We start from the raw sequence: 22090 nt of genomic DNA, 5'->3' as shown, positions 1-22090 counted from the left end.
AGGAAGGGTTCAGCTGATCTAAATAAACACTGTCCATTTATGGGTTTTCAGCTAGGGAGATCTTGGCTGTGATTTCCTTTTTAAGACAGTTAATTGTGGGCTTCTTGTGTTGCTTTTTCATTTTGGTCTTTTTATCCTGACTCTTAAGTCAAGCCTGAACTTATATTTGTGCTAGAAAAAACCCAGGTTATACTTGTTTCAGTTTTTGCTAAAAAGTACTTTCAGTGAAATGCAGGTAACTGTTACCATAAATATTGCTGTTTATTGAAATTTTTAAGTAGCTAAGTTATGATGTTCTTAGGAAATGCACAATAGGCACTTTCTTCCTGTTAGGAGCAAATTGTCACCTTGTATTTCAGAGTGGACAAGAGCAACTGAATGTCTGTTCGAAAAATCAGTAGTGTTACCAAATCAGTTTGCCTTATCATTCCTTTCAAGTTAAAGGCAAGCTTCTTACACTGGGACATTATAATTTAAAAATACAAGGTTGCCTGTTATAGCGGTCATTCTTGTTCAAGAGCTTTTGTTGGCCAAGCTGTATATTTCAGGTTACAATTTGTGGAGAGTTGTGTGCCCTCAGCCAGGAACTCTTTCATTTGACCTGTCAGAAATCTTGATTTTAATCCTGGCACTTTTGGAAATGAGATAATAGGAGATTTCAAACTGTGAGAAAAGCATATTGTGTGGTTTTTTGATATACACAGACAGATGGAAAGGCTCTTGCCAACAACTGTGATGTGGCTTTTGAGCTAACGAGCTTTGAACTTCACTCTAGATTTGAAGGGCTCTTACATTGTGCTGTGCAATTCCACGCCTCTTTTCCACTTAAATATTTTCAGAAATTCATTATGTACTTTTAAAAGTATTTAGATAACATCTAAGGCCTAAATTAGCAATGGAGTCTGTGGTGCAATTTAGACAGAAGTTAGATAATGACATGAGAGCTGTAAACCCTCACAGAGTTTCTTGAATATTTAATTATTTTGGGACGCTAATTATCTTTGGACACTTTGTACATATGGTGTCCTAGGTCCTGCACATGACCAGAGCTGCCCCTTGTCATGCAAGTGCTCTGCAACTCAGATGGAGCACAACTTTGCATGGTGTTCGACAAAATAAATGATTAATTCTAAGACAGTTCTGTCTCAGCATGAAGCAATAAGACTATTCCTCTTCATTTTATCATTCATTAAGGTTATTTTTTATCTCTAAAAAACCCAAGAAGTGTTAGTAGTTGTGTTTGCAGGTGACATCTATATAGGATGCTGTTTTGGGAGACTTGTATTGCCATGCTCCTAAGCTCACTGTATCACAATCCTCTGTAAGAGGGAAAATAAAACACCAACTCTTAGCTTTAGAGAAATAAATGGAAAAGAGGTGTGGTTTTGTTCTTTTGGCAACTGAAAAATCAATTCAGTAAAAAGAAATTTGACACATTTGGAGAAGGTGAATGCATGGATTTCTTCACAAGGCCTTGGAGCTAGGATTAGAAACATTTATGAAAATGCTTTTTCTTCCATTGGAAAACTGTGGGAGCACTTTGAAACAGCAGTGAAAGGGCAGTGTGGTAGCAAGAAAGCAGTAATTTGGGAGAAGTGATGCTGTAGGATGGTTTACTCATTGATAACTATCTTTTGTCTTTTGAAGGTCACCTGGAAGTTGTTGCCTTACTGATTAATCATGGTGCAGAAGTGACTTGTAAAGACAAGAAGGGTTACACCCCACTTCATGCAGCTGCATCCAATGGGCAGATTAACATTGTGAAACAACTCCTTAACCTGGGGGTGGAGGTAATGTGGTAATGTGCACTTTGTTTCTCTCTATTTAGGGATAGTATTTTCTTCTTTCTTATGGATGCTGCTAAAGACAGTGGAAGAGCTTCTAAAGAAAAGGAGTCCCATTTTCCAGACCACCTTATGCTTCTTGTAGTTTATTGGTTCAAGAGCCAGGAAACACTCTGTATTAAGGAAAGTCTGATATGGACAGTAAATTCCAGGCCACCTTGCTGAAGGAATCAGGTGATATATCCTGTTCCTGCAGAAGAAGAGGGAGTAACAAAATCTTCCTTGAGTCAGCATTTCCTTTGATATGATGAATGGTTGTTCTCAACATGTACACTGCATGCTTTACTAAACAGCAGTTCAGGCCGTTTCAGTTTACAGACCTGTACTTCCTCCGTAGCTGATGGATTGTTTTCACTCTGGAAAGTAAATTTTCTTCAGGGCATGGACTTCTTGTTATTGTCAACTCCTCAAAGCAGTGGTGAGATGACCAGAGGAGCCTAATCAGACAGTTAATCAGAGATGTCAAATAAAGCCATTGCTTTTGCCATGGCATTTTCAGCTGACTTGACCTACCAAAAAATTGTCAGAAGTTCATGTTCACAGGTTGTTGGCTGTGAAGTTGAAGGGGAATAGCTGTTTCCTGTTATTAGCAATGCTATCCTAATAACTCCCTTTGAGTTCCACATTCACCACCACTGGGGATATAATCTCGAGACGCCTGTATTTCATGGAAGGTTGTTCATGCCATTCCCGAGTCTTTTGTACAATCTGTCTGGTCCTACTTTATAGAACAGCAGTTGCATACTAGGTTGGTCATCAAGAAGTAACATAATCTTAATTACATCTTTATAATACTGAGCTACTGAAAGTGGTTTCTTATTGAAGTGTGTCTGTGTACTTTCACATTGCCCTCACTCAGACACCTTCACTCCCTACCCAAAATAAAACTGTGGAAACAGCTCTTATGCCTGGTTCTGTTCACAAAAACTCAATACTCACTGCTGTAATTTTTTTAAAGATAAAGATTGTGAGCTTTTTATTCATCCTGCTTTTCCACTTACACGGAAAAGCTTTCCAGCTTGTTAGGACTTTTGTCATCATTATCATCATTATGTAGTCCTGCTATCAGCTTTAAGCTTCACACTGGTTTTAGAAATTGTCAGTAGGATAAAAAGTTAATAATAGGAAAGGCAAAGCATTCTAAGTTAAGCTGTCTGGGAGTATAATTTGTCGATGAAATGTGCTGGTGAGAACTATGCCCTATGACAGTTCAGGCCTCCAGCTATTTCCATTTGCAGTGTGTGATGCATTACATAAAATGCTAAGCTGATGTCTGTAATTTTAACTATGTCTCCTTGTCTCATTTTAGATTGATGAGATGAACATCTATGGAAATACTGCACTTCACATTGCCTGTTACAATGGTCAGGATTCTGTTGTTAATGAGCTGATTGACTATGGTGCTAATGTAAATCAGCCTAATAACAATGGATTCACCCCCTTGCATTTTGCTGCTGCCTCCACTCATGGAGCACTGTGTCTTGAACTACTAGTGAATAATGGGGCAGATGTTAATATTCAGGTAAAACTTGAATTCCAGCTTTACAGTTTTTCTTTATCCTATTTTGCATATCTCAGGAGGAAGCTGTAATAACAAATACAGCATGGCTTTAAATCCTTGATGGAATTAGAGTGATGCTGAGAATGTTGATCATGAAACTGTTTGGGTGAGATTACATCCCAGCAGAGGAGCTCTCAGTGCCTTGATAAATACAATGACAGCTCTAAACTCCAGGCCAGCCACTTTCATGAAGGCACGAATCAGTACTAAAATATAGTCCCAGGAGCTCTGTCAAAATGTTGTCTCAGGGAATGGTGCTAAGTCAAGGAACTATTCCTTTTTAGTATTTTTCTTCCCCCTATAATATGGATATAATTAAACCTGATTCCAAAAAGTTGCCTTTCCCGGGAATAAAACCGAAGGTTACTGTTTGCCTGCTTTAGAGCCCAAGATTACAAAGTCTAATTCTGCTTAGGATATCTGAATATTCTTGAGGCACAACTGATACATCTTGATGAAGCTGAAAGGGACTTGCTGTTGTCCAACAGAGGGTACTGGTATAAGTATCAGAAGACTTGAGGTCTTCTGAGCTCATATAAGGTTTTGACTACTTTATTTAAAATTCCCATCTGTGAAACTGGCATTTAACTTCCAGCATTTAACATCTGGCAAGTCCCTTGAGATCAGTGAATAGTCAATGCACTATTTTAACTCAGAATTATTAAGAAGAAGTTAGGGATTGTGCTTGCCAATGAAGGTGAAACCCCATGGCAATAAACATGAAGTGATGTGAGTAGAGAGGCTGGTACCACTCCCGTGCTGTTTTCTCATTGCTCAGCTTTCCTTGTCTCAGTTTCTTTCTCTAAAACCCAAAACATTGTTCTGTACTCATTGTACCTTTGATTTCATAAGCCTTCACATGCTGAACCACTGGTCTGTTTCATTTCTGTCAGAGTAAGGATGGAAAGAGCCCCCTGCACATGACAGCTGTCCATGGGAGGTTCACACGGTCGCAGACCCTCATCCAGAACGGTGAGTTTCTCTGCCTCTGGAATGGCTCTCCAAGAGATCAGGCGTGTCCACTGTTGCAATTTTCCGTTGTTCTGACCCAGAGGGCAGCTCCATGAACTTCTGGCTTTGAGCTGCACTGACAGCTCTCATTCCATCGTGTCATCACAAGCTGAGATTTTGGTTGTTAACAAAATTCCATAATCTTCCAGCTGACAGTGGCCTGGATGATCCGTTCAGATCCTTAACCTGAAAACAAGAGTTCAGAGGAGTATTTAGGTCTTTTTTCTGCTGAGAAGAATGCATAATTTTCTAGTTGTCCTCCTTTGGGAGCCCTGGTGTTCTTAGAGCTCAAAACATTTTTTTTACTCTGCACTCAGTGGCTGCGCTTTTCTCACCTCTCATAGCTCATCCCTCACCACTGTCTTCATGAAGTGTTGAGCATGTACTCAGGAGGGAGGAGCAGCACTGCCTTGTTTGTTCTGGCATAGCCAGGATTCCTGATTATCAGTCATTTTTCAGGCATCTTTTTTGTCCAAGAGTACTGTAGCATATAGCAATTATTCTTGTTGGAGATCTGGGAAAGGCCTGTTTCTGAATGACAGAGGTTGCTATTACTGATTCTTTACTTAAGGTTCCCAGTTTGGGCCACTACATGAGACAGGATGGTCTGGGCTTTGTTTATTGGTTGGGGCTTTTTTTTGGTTTTCCAAAATCCCAGACTTGGAACTGAAGTGTGAAATGTTGAAGATGGCTGAGCAATTGTGCTTTAAATGTAATGACACATTTAAACAAGATTGTGTTTAAAAATTGAGGCCTCCAGTACATTATGCTTCTTTCAGGTCATCATGCAAATTGTTGTCATCTCTGTCCTGGGATAAATAAAATAGTAATAATAAAAGGGAGTTGGGGCAAAATGCAAGAAACTGTGCTTTACTGAAATTTTTAGTTGTTTAGTGTAGTATGCTCAGGCTTAGAGCCATTGTTTGGTCGCTGTTGGATTTGTGTGTGAAAGGACTGGCAGTTCTTCATCAGTCCTTCACGCCTCTCTACTCTGCTTCCACTTACTTGGGTTTCACTTCTTTCTTTCCTCGTTTTCTGCCCCTGTAATTTTAGTATTGTACACAGATGTCATTGCAAGTGACTTTATACCTTACTGCCATGGGATCTTGTGGAAGAGAGAAATGTCAATGATTTAAATAAATGGAGTTTCATTCTGCAGTACTTAATGAGTTGGTTAACGATGTCTCAATTTCTGGTTGCTGTCTCTAGCAACCTGTAGCGGAAGAATGGATTACCTTAAAATTGGAAAACTGCAGATGTGATACCTTTCTTTAAAAATGGGGGAAGAGAAATGCTGGAGAATGTTACATAGGTCAGCCAAAGTACGCAGTATCTTGCACAGGTTTCTCAAGAGTAAAAGAAGCTGGAACATCACAATTCTCTTCTACAGCAGTTTAATAGGCTTTGTGAACACAGCACAGTACTCTGACTTTTCCATGTGCAGGTTCTGATTGTAGAGACCTTCACTGGTGGATGCTCTGCCCCAGGGATCCTGTTCAAGCATTTCACTGACCTTCATTTACCATTAAAAAATTAGAAATTAGAAAGATTGGAAAGGAAAAGACCTTAAATATCATCTAGTTCTAACCCCTCTGCCATGGGCAAGGATGCCTTGCACTAGACCAGATTGCTCAGAGCCTCATCCAGCCTGGCCTTGAACACTTCCAGGAATGGGGAGTCCACAGCTTCTCAGGGCATGTTGTCTAGTGCTTTACTAGAACTCTTCTTGTTGCATTTAAGCCTTGTTATCTCCTGCAAGGGTGGACATGCAGTAAATATTACCACATCCTGATATTAGCAAGACTTTTTACATGCTTTCAGGAAGTATTCTCACAGCAAACTAACAGAATATTAAAATATTACGGTGTCGGTGCATAACTGGTTGTAAAACTACACTTGGAGATTAGTAATAAATGGATTGCTGTTGAAATGGAAGGTGTAGTGACGGAGTTTTTAGTTTTCCTTCTGGATCTGGAACTATCCAGTATTTTCATTAAAAGCTTGGACAGTGGAATAGAAAATGTGTTTTTAACATTTGGAGAAAAAAAATGCAGTTGGGAGAGACTGTTAGTTTGGCAGAAGGTGGAGTCAGAATGAAAAATGATCCTGTAGAACTGGAGACAGAAGTTATAATGCGAGTGAAGCAAAAGAAAAATCACACACAGAGGCAGGAGTATCAGCTGGACAAGTTCAGAATGGCAACAGCCAGGTGGGTCCCTCAAAAGGGGATCTGGAGTTTGTGGTTGTTGACCACAAGTCAGCAGTGGTGCTTAAAGAAATGGATCATGGATGTACATGGTGCTGTGCAATGTCCAGGAGTGCAGCCAGCGGGCATGAAGTAATCCTGTTTGCTCACCTCAGCACTGGGAGATGTCAGCTGTAGTACTGGTTTGGCTTTTGCTTCCAGAAGGATGCAGGCCAGCTGGAGAGGACTGGGGGAAGGAGAGAGTAGTTGGAGTGCAGTAAACCTGACTGGCAAGGAGAGACTGAAGAAGTTAACAGTTCTTGGTCCAAAAAGAAAACAGGGACTTGTCTGTAATCTGTCTAAAGAAATAATCCATTTTTCCTGCTTATGTGACTAAAACACAAGATGCCAGGCTTAAATTGCAAAAGGAAAAGTTTTACATGAGGACTGCTTGGTTGTTCTTTGGTAAGACACACAAAGAGCACACAACACGTTTGTTGGTAGAGTGTTCCTGCTGGCCTCCTGAGTGAACTCTATTTAACGTTGTTGTCATACAGATAAGGCTGAGTGGCAATGCCTTTACAAATGAGGGTGCAGTTTCAGCAGATTATTTTGTAGTTTATTTCAGGGCACCCATTTGTACCTTTAGATAGGCAGCAAATCCAAATTGTGTACTTGACCCCTGTACATCATCCCATTCCCACCGCTCTTCCCCACCACTGCAGGTGGAGAGGGAGGTGCAAATGCTGCTGCCAGACCATGTTCAGTACCTGTGGCTGACAGCTGACAGCTTGCTGTGTGCTGGTCCTTGCTCTGGGAAATTTAGTGTCTCTGTGGCTGGGCTGTTCATGCTGCATTTGCTAGAGACAAATAGCACTTGTGGTCACTGGTTCATGCTGAACTTCTCAGTGTTAAACTGTATAAAAATATCTTTTGCAGGAGGGGAAATTGACTGTGTTGATAAGGATGGTAACACCCCTCTGCACGTGGCTGCAAGATACGGACACGAGCTTTTGATCAACACCCTCATAACCAGCGGAGCTGATACTGCCAAGTAGGTGCCTCAAGTGGAGCTGTTCCTAAGGATCAAGTGTTATGTCCAATGCCTGGAAACGCAGCTGCTCCTCACCTTCTGAAGTGGGAAGGTTAAAATGGACAAGTGTAATTGTACTGTACTTCAGTGGGTGACATGAGACTAAAATATGAACAATTGGGAAGTGTGGAGTTCTCTGCAAAGTGCCTGTTGTGCCCACTTGCATGATTACTAGTACAAGTACTGCTTCTTTTCCCTGAAGCATTGATGGGGAACAGTGGTATTCATGTACATGAAGTGGGGGTGTGTGTGTATATATTTATATGTATGTATATATATATAGAGAGAGTACTTTAGTATTGTTTAGTTATGGTTAGGTTCTTAGGGTCTGTCAAAAGGAAACAGCAAACCTGGGCGTAATGAGATCAGGATAATGCAGTGCTGTGAGGGATATCTGTACCAGGTATTTCAGAGCAGCATCTGATAATGTAAGGTTTTGGCAATTACCTCCACATGTCTCCAAAATAGAATTTGTCTTCTACCTAGAACCTGCCATAGAAATCTGTGCCTTCTCTTGACTTACCTAGTTAGGAAACCCTGCTTTCAAATGCAAATTTGGTTTGAATTTGGAGGATACTTGCAGCTCTCAGTATTTTGTTTATTTGCTTGATAAAGTTTATGCAAATGACACATTTGCCCACTCTCCTTTGTTGAGTACAATTGTCACCCTACAAACTCAGAAGGTGGAACAGATCTTCAATTTACATGGATAATGTAATTCCACAGGCTTCAACTAATGTCACTGGATTTCATTAATACAGCCAGCCTAAAGATCTTGGTATCTTAATAGAGGTGTATGTTTTTCCTCTCTCTCCAGTGCAGTCAGTCACTGTCTGTTAGCTTGAGATTTTAAGGGAAAATGAGATGCACTGGGATAGCCCACTCCACTCTTGGAATCAGGGTTCTCCAGTTAGAAATTTCTATTTCCCAGTTGGATGACCAGAACATTGATCAAATAAAATACTTTTTCCAGCAGCAGAAATAAGTGAAATAAGAAGTTGGCTCAGAGATACCAGGCAGATGGAAATGATGCTACTGCCTGTGCTAAATGTGCTTTCAATATGTGCTGCATGTAAATAACACTGGGTGAGCTCCCCAAACAGGTTTAGAAAAGACAACTCTGCAGCACTGTTCACAATAAGTGCAGACAGCTTGGCCAGTCTTTGAGGCAATGCACTGGAAGTGGAAGTGTGCAAGTGATGGGAGGAACCAGTGTGAACAGCACTGCAGAAGTGGGACACTGGCTAGCAAATGTGCAGATAGTGGATTTCAGTGGAAACCAGCCAAAATATCTGCTGGGTGGAAATCTTGACCAAAAAGGTGAATAATATTGCATTAGATAACTAGGTGGAGGAGGAGACAGAGGGAAATGGTTGTAGGGAGAAGCACAGGAATACAAAATGTCCAATATTACCTTAAATAAATGAATCCATGGCTAGAAAATGCAATCTGTTTGTATAGATGCAGCAGCTCAGTGGAGCTTGCACTGGTTTCTTCAAAGACCAGGCTGTCAGATCCTCTCTTAAAAGATTTTCTCTAAGATATAGATGCTGCTAATAGCAAAATTAAAATCTGTACAGCAGCACACATCAGTCCTCAGTGTAGTGAAGCAGCAAGGAGGACACATTTAATATGAAGGCAGAGGAAGAATGGGCCTGTGGATTCTGAAAAGAATAAACTTTTTGAAAACAAACCCAAATTAGTTAAATACATTTATGTATAAGATCCTGGAGAGAGCAAGATATCTTTATAAACATCCACATTAATTTTTGTCTGAAGCTTCATAAGTAATTATGATCTATGGTGGGTCTTGCAGAAAGATAAGATCCTTGGATCTGTATCTGAAATCCTCTTCCATGAGGTGATCATACTGTCCCATCCACCAATTGTTTTGCAGAAATGAAGGACTGATAGGAATCCATCTGCTATTGTTCCAGAGTTTGTAATTTAAAAAAATATATCTGCTGGAGCAGGCAGTACATGATAATCTTGTCAAGCTAGATGGTTTCAGAGGCTCTGTGTTTATGTGCACTTGGAGAACTGCCAGTAGGATAATATTTCTAAAATAACAAGATGCTTTACACAAAACAATGCAGAATGAAAGATACCAAGATGTCCAGACCCAAAAGTATTCTAAGACAGTAAGCAGTGGCATGCCTAGGGACTGAACTGACATGATTTCCTGCTATTAATTGAAGTTGCTGAGTGCTCAGCTTGTTTAAAAACTACATCTTTGCCTGATACAGATTTAGACTAATGATAGATAGGCTCAATCTAATGGCTGCCTTTCTTTTCTTACCCATCATGTCTGCTCTGAGAAGTTTATCATGTAATTGAAAAGAGGGTCATGTTAAAGGGAGGAAAAAGTGAAAGGGGAGGTGAGGAGAGTAGCTGGAACAAATAGGAAAATTGGATTATTAGTTCTTAGGATGTGGAAGAAAACCATGACATGGCAGCCTAAAGGAAAGTGTGAAGAGTCATCTGCAAAAAAAAAAAATGGGTTTCAGAAATAAATGTAGAGGAGGTTTTGGCATTTACTTTTCCCTCAGAATGGCAGTTGCCATATGTGTAGCTGGTGCTGAAATTTGTGGCTCACTGGGCAATTGACTTCAAGCCGTATCTGCTCTCTTACTTCCTCCCTTACCTTGGCTTTGCCTTGAATTTTTTGGAAACAATCCTGCCACATTCTGTTCAAAGCATAATGCCAAGATTTTGCTGCATCGGAATATTTTTAACTCTCGAGAAGGCTGTTAAGGAAATACAGATAAAAATAATGGCGGGCACCAAGAAAGAATCTTCCTAGAAAAGCATGAGAAAATGTTGCCTTTCTGTAAGGAGCTTTTGATGTGCTGTGTATGTATGTAATCTACATTTTCTCATGAGGCCGTTGTCCCTTTCAGGTGTGGGATCCACAACATGTTCCCTTTACACTTAGCAGCGCTGAATGCCCACTCAGACTGCTGCAGGAAATTGTTGTCATCGGGTGAGTGAATCCCCCAGTGTCCCTGGAACTCGAGTAGTGTTTGTCTCTGCTGCTTGCAGCCCCTTTCTACTTTTTCTTGTGAATTATTCAAATGAAAGGCTTCCTGTGCTGCTGTGTTGGGCTGTGTGGGGCAGTGCACCAGAGGATGCGAGGCTTTCCCAGAGCCATGCTGGTACTTCCTTGCATCCTGTGCTGTTCGTGCCCAAAGCTCTTTTCTCCTGGCAGGTTCAGAGAGTTTAGACTAATTTACCGGGGGAGGGAGGGAATTTAGAACCCCTTTCCAAACTGCAGGAATGTGAGGTCCTGTTTTGTTTTGGGAATTCTCCCCCCTGCCCCCCAAAGGAGTAATTCTGAAATTATCTCCTTGGGGTCTGCACTGGCACAGGTATTACATCCCACTGATGATGATGATGTATTTTACATGCAGCTAAAGTGTGTTTCTGAATCTGCAGTTAAGGAGTTAGGCTGGCCAAAGTTCTGGGGGCATGAGAGGGAAAATGAGTGAAAGTGTAGTGTCAAGAGAACAGTCTTGGGATCCTCACCAGAGCCCAACACAGAAGAAGCCAGAGCTTGCTTATGCAACCATTTCAAAAGAGTCAGTAATCAGTGGCCAAATCCCAAATTTTGCTTTTTCCAGGCAGGAGTTCCAATGAGTTTAAAAATCCTGACCCAGATCATATGAGTTTTCTAGAAAACTCCTTCATTGCTTAACATGTAAAATATCCTACAACTACTTTTCCCCCTTAACTTGAGTCCTGTAGGATATAAAAGAAATGTGAAAAATGGTAATTACATGCCCCATTACATTAAGTCTTGGTGTGTTCTGGCCTTGACCACTAGACAGGAAGAGAAAACACCCTGGGTGATCAGAGTTAGCACTGTCAGGCTGATATCTTTGGCCTTGTGCATCTTGATGAATATCCCCACATGCTCCTGGAAGCCTCTTCCCAATCTGACAACCACACACAATAAAAATGGCCCCAATTCATGTTTAGGCTGACTCTGTTGTTCTTCCTCACGTCTTCATGTTTTCTGTCTTCCTGTCCTGCTGTCGCAGTCCTCTTGATGAGTCTCTGCCTCCTAAACACCTGTCACATGGCTGTAAACAGGGATGTGGAGGAGCTGGATGCGGAAATAGACGCTCATCAACTTCTCAGCTCTTTTTATAGAGCTGCCAAAGCGGAGCAGCTGCTCGCTGTTCCCGTGACAACCTCTCTCTGACTGTAGTTGCTCGCGTTCTGTTTTTTTCCCAACTAACTGATTTTTCTGTCTCTGCGATGTTTCTTGTGGTTTAACTAGGACAAAAGTATAGCATAGTGTCCTTGTTTAGTAATGAGCACGTGCTGTCTGCAGGCTTTGACATAGACACCCCCGACAGCTTCGGAAGAACGTGCCTGCACGCGGCCGCTGCCGGAGGGTGAGTACCTGCCACTGGGGCTGCTCCAAGGGAGCTTGGGGCACATTTGGTGCCAGCCAGCTTGGCTGTGCCATCCACAGAGGAATTTACTGCTGTGCAAGGGAAGCAAAGCAGTAAATGATGTCATAATTTGGGTCGCTTTAGGCTCTCTTTTGCTGCTGCCCTTGTGTAGGGTGAGCTGGGTTGATTTGAATCGTGGGTTTCAGGCAGAGGGGAAAACTCTTCATGCCCCTGAGAAGCTTTCAGAGGGGTGCTGCACTCGCCCAGGACTGCCTGAGGGCCACAACAGTCACTGAGGGTCAGCAGTCTCCAGGAAAACATCAGTCCCTAGGGAATACCCAGTGAGAAGCGGGAGCTGGAGCTCCTGGGATGCTGCTGGCAGGGGAGTTATTCCTGGACTCCATCTTTGGACTGTGTCCTTGTCCGAAAAGGCAGCTGTGCAGCAGTGCCCACCAGATTGCAGCCTTGGAGTCCAAATGTAGTTCATCTCCCTCTCCCATTTTTCAAGTGCAAGTTTAAAAGTTTCTGAAAGAAAAACCAACAAACCAAAGCAACAACAGAAAAACAACCAAAACCAAACCCCTGTCCTCCAAATTGGAAAGTGAGAAGGCTGTCCCTCTGTCTGGGTGATGCATTCCTGAAAAGTGGTGGGAGGGCAGAAATGGAAATTGAAGCGAAAATGGAAATGCTTCAATTTAAGATGTAAATGTAGCCTCCAGTTAGTTTAAATATTTCCAGATAATTGTCAGTGAAGTGCTGTGAAGTTAATCTAGCAAAAGGACACAGCGTTTGGCAAGCATTGAGTTTTGACTCTTCTGTTTGAGTACTTTATGGCTCAGAAGACAGCTGAAATGGAGCCTTGGCTACAGCCCTTGGATTCTCTGTGGTTATAGCAAGCAGAAATGCTCATCCACAGCAAATACTTGGCAGTCGTTCTGGAAGTTGCTTTTTCTTCTGGGCCAAAATCTATATCGCAAAGTTTTTGTTCTTGGGGGGGAAAAACCACCAAAAACCAAACCCTAATAAAATTTATCCAAATATTGGTTTTATTATTCTTTTGGTACTATTCCTCTTGATACTTCCCTCACATTAATAGAAGAGGTATGACAGTTGCTTGGATGCAGCTTATTATAATATAGTTCAGATGCAACCTCTTTGATAAGGCTGCACCCCTGGAGGATAAAAATAACATCCTGGAAGTCCTAAAGTGAAGGAGAGGCTTCAATAAGAAGCAAAAGTGACTCATGAAAATAAACTATATTTTGCCAGTGGTTTACTACGATTGTCATCACTAGCAAGTGTTTTTATTTTTAGTGCATTGTGGTGAGTGTTCTGTAGTTATTTTATGCAACAGCAATTTAGAGTTGGGATTAACATACACCAAAATATTGCATTATTGCATCCAGTCCCTTTTTTTTTGCTATAGCTGGAGATCTACAAAGCAATTCGTTTGTTTCCTGACACAGGCCTGTTACTGCCATTACATTAATGGGAGTTGCATGGGTGCTAGGAAAAGAATTTCAGAGGTCTGCTCATCTGATTGTGAACACAAGTGATTGATTTATTGCCCCTGTGAATGATAAGTGGTCTTGGAAAGTGCTGCACTTCTTTATGTCATTTTCTGGCTTGGAGTCCTACATTTATTTGCTTGAATGACAAAAGAAGTCAGAATTCTGCTGATTTGTTTTCTATTAAAAATTACGTGGCTTTAAACAAGATGAAGAGACAGCCAGGATGTGGTGAATTCTCCTCCACTTCTATAAATGCAGTGTTGATGTGACAATCACTATAATAGCTACACCCATTTTTTAACAAAGCACATGGAGATGTGCTTAAATCTATCAATAGTCAACAAATTGTATCAGAATAAACCTAAAAGAGACTCTTGTGATTATATTTCATTAAATAAACAGGATTTGAGCAAAGTGCTTGCTGTTGAATGCTTGCTGAATGGGGGTGGATTTTGTTAAATGTCACCTCTTCATTATTAGACTGGCATTTTATAAGCTAGCAACAACTTTCTTTTAAAGTTCTTTACTAAAATACCAGGTTAGAATGGGAAGCACTACAGTTCAGCTGCCATTGAAATTCTCCAAACACACTGATCACATTTACTGTGCTCTCTTTGGAAAATAAATATTTTTTTTCTTCTGCAGAAGAGAAGTTTGAGGTTTTCTAAAGAAAAAAAAAGAAAATAGGTTTTTTTTTTTAAGCTTCACTTTCTGTTTGATTGAATTTCATGTTATAGTTGGCTGTACCCTGGTTTTGCACAGCAAGTAATACAAAAATTATTAGAGTAACTTTTTCCTTTTGGGGGACAGGGAGCAATGTAGATGTAAGCTTCTGTTTTACTCATGTTCGGTCTTCTTTACTTCTCTTTCCAGTAATGTAGAATGTATAAAACTCTTGCAAAGCAGTGGAGCAGATTTTAATAAGAAGGATAAATGTGGAAGGTAGGTAAATTATGAAGTTCTTTTAAAAAATAAATAATCTATCAGACAAGGAAGAAAGGCTACCTCAGAATGGAAATCATATATTCTATTAAAAATGGCAGCAAAATCAAGTAGCTTGGCCTTCTCTGCAGAACCCTTGCTGCTGCAGTTACATGCCAGCCAGACAGGTGCAGGCTTCATTAAATACATTAAAGCCATCCCACCCTCTTGAGTTTTCTGTTTTAAAAATATCACAAGTTTTCTTTTTTTGTACTGCCTAAATTCTTGTACTGGTGTGCCCAAGACAACACCTGGGTTATGATGGCAGGAGAGCTGCTATTTGATGTGCTTCCTAGAGGATTTTCCCCCTACAGAAAGCGTTGCTATGGGTGTTGCTATGCCATCTAAACAAGATGCTGTGATGGACACTATGCTTTTCCTCCCAGCTGGGAGAAGTAGTGTGTCTGCAGAGCCACTGCAGAGGCTCTCACAGGCAGTAGGCTGTTTGCAAGGCACAGATTGATGATATGTATCCTGTTAGGATTTGTAGCAGCACCAGAACTTCGTATTAACACAATATTTTGTTAAATTTCCATAAATTAAAGTGCTGATATTGATTGCTGGGCATCTGTAGGAATGCAGCAATTAAGATTCATCTTTATCCTCTGCAGTGCATTTTGGAATATGAGGTAACAAATATGAACACTTATGTTCCAGGACACCTTTGCATTATGCAGCTGCAAATTGTCATTTCCACTGCATCGAGACCCTGGTGACAACAGGAGCCAATATCAATGAAACAGATGACTGGGGACGCACCCCTTTGCACTATGCTGCTGCTTCTGACATGGACCGAAAGTAAGAGAGCCTCTGAGGAATTCCTGCTTTGAGTGTTTTGCTAAATCAGTGTCATTTCCGTCTCTTCATGATGCTGTCTTGTTTGAGCCAAAAGATCCCACTAGCACAGGAATTTCTCTCAGATGTATGCATAGCTCCACAGTGAGTTGCTCTGACTGGAAGCCAAATCCCCAGATGATGTGGCATTTCAGCTCCATGGTTTACCTCTGCAGGAAGGAGCAGTTTTGCAGCCACCCTGTCCTACAGAACTATTTTCACAGTGTTATGTCTTCTGTTTTCCCCTGTGTGGTTTCCTCATGAGATTAAGCTCAGAGAATTTTCTGCGTTTGCTTTGCAAGTCCATCAGAAGGGATAGAGCAAGAGACAGCAGGAGAGGTGTTCTGAGATGGACTGCAGTGACAGACATTTGGGCATTTTGACAGATTTGGGAGAAAGGTGGGATAGATGTAACCATCAGTCTCACTCCACTGTCAGAGCAGATAAAAATGCTCACCCCGTCCAAACAGGTTGCCTTTTTACAGAGAGGTCTGAGGAATAGCCTTTGTCAGAACACAGTGTTGTTCTTGTGAGAAAGGGGGAAAACAGCTGCAAAACTTAGAAATGCTGTGGTTACTGACTGCAATTTTAATTCCCAGATAGTTTAACATTCTGGCAAGCTCTTCCTTATAATATACTGTATAAACCAGACTCAATTATCCTGTTAGTTCTCTCTTAAAACTGTTAGCAAGCTGTATTTATTTTAGGTCGTGCTATGCTTTCCTGTCTGACAGTGTCTCTAGACATTAAGGAACTAGTTTTTGGTTTCTTGTGTAGTGAGGTCTGGTAAAAGTACAGCTGCATCATGCCCAGCAGAACACCACCTCAAAGCCACGGCAGAGGAAGTTTAGTTTAACTTCATGGCAGAGTTCTGAATGCCACATCAGAGCCTTGAGAGCGCCTTCATCATTTGCTGGATAAGACTGATATGAAAAATGTCTTCCCTGTCACCCTCAGACCTGAACAGTGCTGGGAAGAAGGAGGCAGGGTTGTCAGAGGTCTGTGCTTGGCATGAAAATCAGCGTAGGCTTGTAGGAAGGCTTTCACCACTGGCTGTGTCTAATTCTGTCTTACCAGGGTGAGTGTTACTTGGGGGGTTGAGAATGATGATTCAGTATGTGTTTTTCAGCTTTTGGTTCTTGGTAGGTGAAGTTCCTGCGTTTTAACAAGCTCTTGGTTAACTTCAGGAGGTATCTACTTTTATCCCTCATTTAAAAAAAAAAAGCTTACTTTAGTCACATCCTGAACTTTGGCAGAAGTATATAGCTTTTATTTGTCCTCACAGTCCAAACCTAAATTGATTCTGATGTGGTGATGCTGTCTTCTCATTAAATTTTTCAGTTTGAGATGTTCTGGAAGAAGCCTTATTACATAGATGAAATGCTATTTGCAGTCCATGATTTTATAGTTCAGCAATTTTTTTTTTCCTGCTGCATGTCAAAAAACTTCCAAGGTCAGGCAACCTCATTCCAAAGAATATTCATCATTAACTCTGGGTGTGGGTAGTTAATGAGCAGGGAGAAGAACCTGACCCGGAGATCAAACAGTGTTGCCAAGATATTTGACAGAAAGTGAGGCAAGTCAGCTAATGCAGACTCGAGATAGACTGACTTAGTATCAGTGATTAAAGTTGCTCTAAATCCTAAATTCTGGAGAAGAACTAGTAGCTTACTGCAGGAGAAAGCAAGGTGTGGTAATCCTGAGTTACTCTCTGGAAAGGAAAAAAGTGCATATTGCTGTGGGGGAAACAGAAGGATTCTAGAAAGTGATGATCAAAATGTATCTGATAGAAACCAGAATCTGAAATTTTTTTTCTTCTGGCATTGACTTGTGGAACAATAAAATACCACACTATGGTTGTCTCTGTAGCTTTCAAAACTTACTACCTACAGACCCATGCAGTGCACTCAGTTAATTTGTGTAATAATCCTCATTTTTGGCTGGAGGAAGTAGCTCCTTGAAGAGGAGATTGGGGATGGGTGGCAGACTGCATCAAAATCATCGGTGTGATATTTTGAGAATAAGTTGCATTTTTCTGTCCTCTGTGCTAAGAAGAAAGAATATTTTAGGAAACTCCCATGAAAATGCTGAAGAACTTGAAAGAACCACTGAGATGAAGGAAAAAGAAGCTGCATTGTAAGTTTGGTGTCACAAAAGCAGTTGGACTTCATTTCTGGAGAATGCCTCAGCTTTGGCTTGCAGTTTTACGCTCTGTTCTTGCTCATTCTTTGTTCTGCTAAACACAATGCTTGGCTTCAATGAGGGCTAACCTAAAGAAAATAAGCTCCACGCTCTTCTCTGTGCACATATTCACTGATATTTCTGTTTCTGTGCTTGTTGCAGTTTCTTAATGGAAAATGTACAGCTTCAGTTATTTTATAATTCTTTAATATCATGCACTTAAGTATCATGCAGTGTCTTTAGTGTCAGGCACAGCATAGTGTGTACATTGCAAAAAGAAGTAGCCAATGGCTTTCTCAATGCATTCACTTGGATTAACATTTTCATCTATCTGCTTAATGATTTTTTTTTTTTAAAATCCCCTTTATCGTATAATGGCCTTACATTCACTACAGATTACAGGCTAGGGAAGAAAGTACTAATAACAAAATGATGGTATCTTGATGGTATAAGAGAAAGTGGCAAGAGCTAGAAAGAGCAAAAGGGATCTTTTGAAAAACATGATTGACAAAAAGCTGACAAAGAAGAGAATATATTCATGTAACTCAGTTAAATCTTTGTTCTCCAGCCTGCCCTGGTGCACGTTTGGAGGCCAGTTGTTTGATATGTGAGTTTTTATATGAGGAGTAGCAGTTCCAGGCTGTGTACACAGTCTTTCAGGCTTTGTGATAGAAAATCAGTTTTGTAATCTAGAGTAACCACAAGAGTTACCACAAGGTAGAAGAATTTTTTCATGAAGTTGATCTTCAAAGATGAGTGGAGATTTTCTGTTTAAAAACATGGTGAATGTGAGGAGCTATTGGTGAAAAGTGACTTGAGGTGCTGCTCAAAATACAGGATTCACTGCCTGTTTTCAGTGTCACTTCCAGTTGCAGCAAGGGATGAGTCTGTTAAATATTGTGAGCCCATGTTTACACCAGTGAATTGTCCACAGGTGTCTAGAGTTCCTTCTCCAGAACGATGCCAACCCATCCATCCAGGACAAGGAGGGGTACAACACTGTGCATTACGCTGCTGCCTACGGGCACCGGCAGTGTCTGGAACTGGTGAGTGCTCACTTTTGGAAGTCTCTGTCTGCTGATACTGAATGTGCATGTGCCAGGAACTCCCCTCATGGCTACTATTGGAGTTCTTTGGATAATGAGAAATCTGTGAAAAGCTGTAACATGGGGCAGTAAACTCAAATATTTGCACCCAGATGTATCTTAAAAACATGTTCATCTTGATAATCAAGTCCTTATTCAACAATCTGGTGCTTAAGGGTTGACTTTGAGTGGAGTTTATGTATGCACAAATTAATTTTAACTGTGATCAAAATATTCCCAGCATGTGCCTATGTGCCAGGAGTAAGGGACAGTTCCTGGTAAATGAGTGAATGTGCCTGACCCACCTGGCACTTTATCTGACTTGCATACTGAGGGAGTAAATAACTTTTGCCAGCTGCATACCTGCAGTTTCTTTTTTTGTCTCTGGTGAAATAATAGCAACATTGATAAAGTTACCATAATCACAATTAACCTTATATGCCACGTAACTGAGGCTTTTGGGGTTTTTTCTGGGTGTTCCTTTTTTAATATTCTGGGTCTGAGCGATTAGTAATTGCATCTTCTAAGAAGCCAAAAATTTTTAGCCAAACATTGGATTTGGCAGATATATAGAACAGATTTATAGACGTTTGTGACTTGTAAAAGTGTCATAAAGATGAGTGTTAACTGCTTGATATACAGAGTGATCCAAAATTATATATATAATATGTATTATATGTATTATTACTATATACATTATATATACTATATAATACATACAGTATATATTACATATAAATTGACTTTAATTGCTTCAAAAAGATAAGCTCCAATTGGAAAATTGTATAGATATTCATGCTTTAGTGGGAACACTGTGTGCTGTTGAGTGTTATGTGTTGTTTGGTTCTTTCTTTCTGTGTTGAAGAGTCAAGTATTTAGTTATTGAGAAGGAGCTCTGCGCAGCACATGCTGCTTTCACACCACATGTGCCACAACAGGAAATGCTGCAGCTGGCCTGCAGCTGGTCCCAGCAGCTTGGAAACCTGGGGCAGTAACTGCCAGGGCAAGCCTGGGGCAGAACTTCAGGTGGGGTATTAAGCCTTTTTAGCTCCCACCTGCAAGCATTAAACTTAATTAAACTTAAAACAGCACTGCTCCTTTGTTGCTTGTGGCAGTGAGTTTGGCCTTGCCTTCTCCTAGCACTGATCTCTGGTGACTCTGCCCGTGGGGATGAAGGGGGAGCATCTTCGTTGGGGATTCTCTTTCAGCCTCTGTATTGTAGTCCCTGTGTGCTGTGAGGCATGGATTGGGCATGGAGCAAGGTCCCCTCTCTTTTCTTATACTTGTTGCTGTGCACATTTCCTGCGCGTGCAGTATTGCTCATCGTTGCAAGCGATGACCTGCTATCACATCCTGGCCTTGCTTTGGCTTGGCAGACAAAAGGAAGAGCTGGGAATGCAGTGCATGTCAGAGGTGTTGGATTTTCTTTTAACTCTGGAGGGGTGAAATGCAAACTGTGGGCCAGAGACAGCTGTGCAGCAAGTGTTCTATATTTGGACAGAAAAACTCCGTGTTCTTCCCTGTCAGTCTTCCTGTATTTGTGACTATAGCTGCGGTATGGAAACCCAAGGTCAAGCATCTTTTACAGAGTTAGAGTCACACAGCTGTTCTGTGTACAATGATTAAAAAAACTGCCGTGAATTTTAGTCCTCTGCATGCACAGGACCACTGTTGTGTGCTAGGATGTCAGCCTGAGAGTTTTGTGGGGACCAGGATTTTTCCATTGGTATTTGGAGGGTAACAGGCATCTCATTTTCTCTCTGGAATACAAAGGCCAAGTGTGTCAGAAAGCATTTGTGCTCATCCAACATCATCTTTGCACCCACTGCCAGAAGAAGCTGACTCAGTTTTTTTGTCATGAGTTACCAAGTCCTGAGTTTAACAACTTTACATTTTATAACTGACTAACCAGTTGGTACAGGCACCACCACTGCATTTATTCTTTTGCAATGCTGGGATTCAGGATGGCAGAAGGGCTGAAAGCAAAATGAGGCAGGATTATATAAATAAACCATTATTTTTCAGTGCCATATTAGCTGTTCTTTTACTATTTTATCCCCTTGGTAAATATTTTTTGTTTATTATTGGTAGCTGATAAATGAAAATATCTAGGAATTATCTTCCCTAGAACAAGACAGTTCTTTATGGGCCTAAAACTTGTTAGAGGAAAGAGTTAATATGAAATATGGAGCTTTAATTCTGGTCAAAACTAAGCCAAGGTGGGTACAACAATAATCTTGGTTTTCTATGAATAATGATTGCTAGTATTTCTCTACATGCACAATATCAAACTTCAGCAAAATATTAGGGAATTATTTTGCTGTTCCAGAATATGTCAAGTTTATAAAAGACCTTGTAGGATTAATTTTGATTTGCCTTCTCTCCCCTGGTTTTTTAAACAGATATCTAAAAGAGCTTATTTCTAAATAAATGTTCGCTATCAAAAGTAAGTCCAAAGAAGAAGATACAGTATCCAGTGGAGTTTCCTTCACTGGGGAATTTGGTCTGTGCTTTAAGCACCACAGTTTCTCAGCGTTATAAAATATTTACATGTTTGAATGCAGTTTAGGGAAAGGCTGGTTTATCTATGGAAACACCATTTCATGCTTTGACTTTTGTGTTTACTGCGAGCCCAATACCTTGGCTGGAACACAGGTACATTTCTTTGTGGGGAGGTGTTAGGAGAAATAAGGATTAAGAGTGAAAAGGTCATATCTTTGACCCAAACAACATTTATGTTTTGTGTGTTCAGCCACAGAGCTCAACAACAGAAGCTTTTTTCCTGGAGGGCCTTTCAGTTGTCTGGAATATGAGTGGTACAGTTGCCCTGCAAGGAATGATGTGATGTTGCTAAAAAGAGAAGAGTGGAAGCAGATTCCTCAGTTGTTTCTCCATCTGTAGGGAGCCATTCATAAAGGCTGAATGGTGGGCATGTGTGCTTGCAAGCCACTGAAACTCCCATCTGCCTTCCTGCTTCTAAGAATAACCTCAGGTTAGTTTAGGCTGGGGCTGACTTTGCTGTTGGTCGTCGGTGATACCGGTCACGACTGCTACCTGGTATTTTAGAGCTGATCACATCATCAAACTCCTTTGAAAAAAAGAAAAATATTGTGCATTTTTTACATTGAAATGATCTCTTATCACAAGATCTTTATTGGTGTGAAAAGAGTGGAATTTAAATTGTAATTTCACATTAAAATTCTGTCTGGAAAGACAGTCAAGCACTTTGTGCTGATAAAAATAGGTTTCTCTGGAATGGTGGGGCAAACAGAATTAAATGTCTGTCTCCTGTAGTGAAATCTCTTCTCTGACTGTAAGAAATGATGGATACTTTTTCTTTTAATCTGCTCTTCTCTTTATTCCATCAGCAAATGTAATTCACTCTTTGACTAATAGAAATTGAA

At 40.8% G+C, this 22090-nt stretch overlaps 1 protein-coding gene across 15 annotated transcripts in view; it reads left to right on the top strand.

Annotated features, from left to right (window-relative positions):
• Nucleotides 1-22090, top strand: part of ANKRD44 (ankyrin repeat domain 44) — a 132063-nt gene that overhangs the window by 81751 nt on the left and 28222 nt on the right. For 6 of the 15 annotated variants that reach the window (XM_032113975.1, XM_032113967.1, XM_032113965.1 and 3 more), the window contains exons 7-16: nt 1648-1790; nt 3154-3366; nt 4299-4377; nt 7541-7655; nt 10595-10677; nt 11977-12094; nt 14479-14547; nt 15244-15384; nt 17473-17556; nt 18536-18647. In XM_032113975.1, coding sequence (XP_031969866.1) covers nt 1648-1790; nt 3154-3366; nt 4299-4377; nt 7541-7655; nt 10595-10677; nt 11977-12094; nt 14479-14547; nt 15244-15384; nt 17473-17556; nt 18536-18647 — 1157 coding nt within the window. The remainder of the gene's footprint in view (nt 1-1647; nt 1791-3153; nt 3367-4298; nt 4378-7540; nt 7656-10594; nt 10678-11976; nt 12095-14478; nt 14548-15243; nt 15385-17472; nt 17557-18535; nt 18648-22090) is intronic. The other 9 variants (XM_032113982.1, XM_032113971.1, XM_032113970.1 and 6 more) reach the window with 5 other exon arrangements.

Source organism: Corvus moneduloides, chromosome 7 (assembly GCF_009650955.1).
Source record: "Corvus moneduloides isolate bCorMon1 chromosome 7, bCorMon1.pri, whole genome shotgun sequence".
Taxonomy (NCBI): Eukaryota; Metazoa; Chordata; class Aves; order Passeriformes; family Corvidae; genus Corvus; species Corvus moneduloides.
This window is presented reverse-complemented; position numbering and strand designations above follow the sequence as displayed.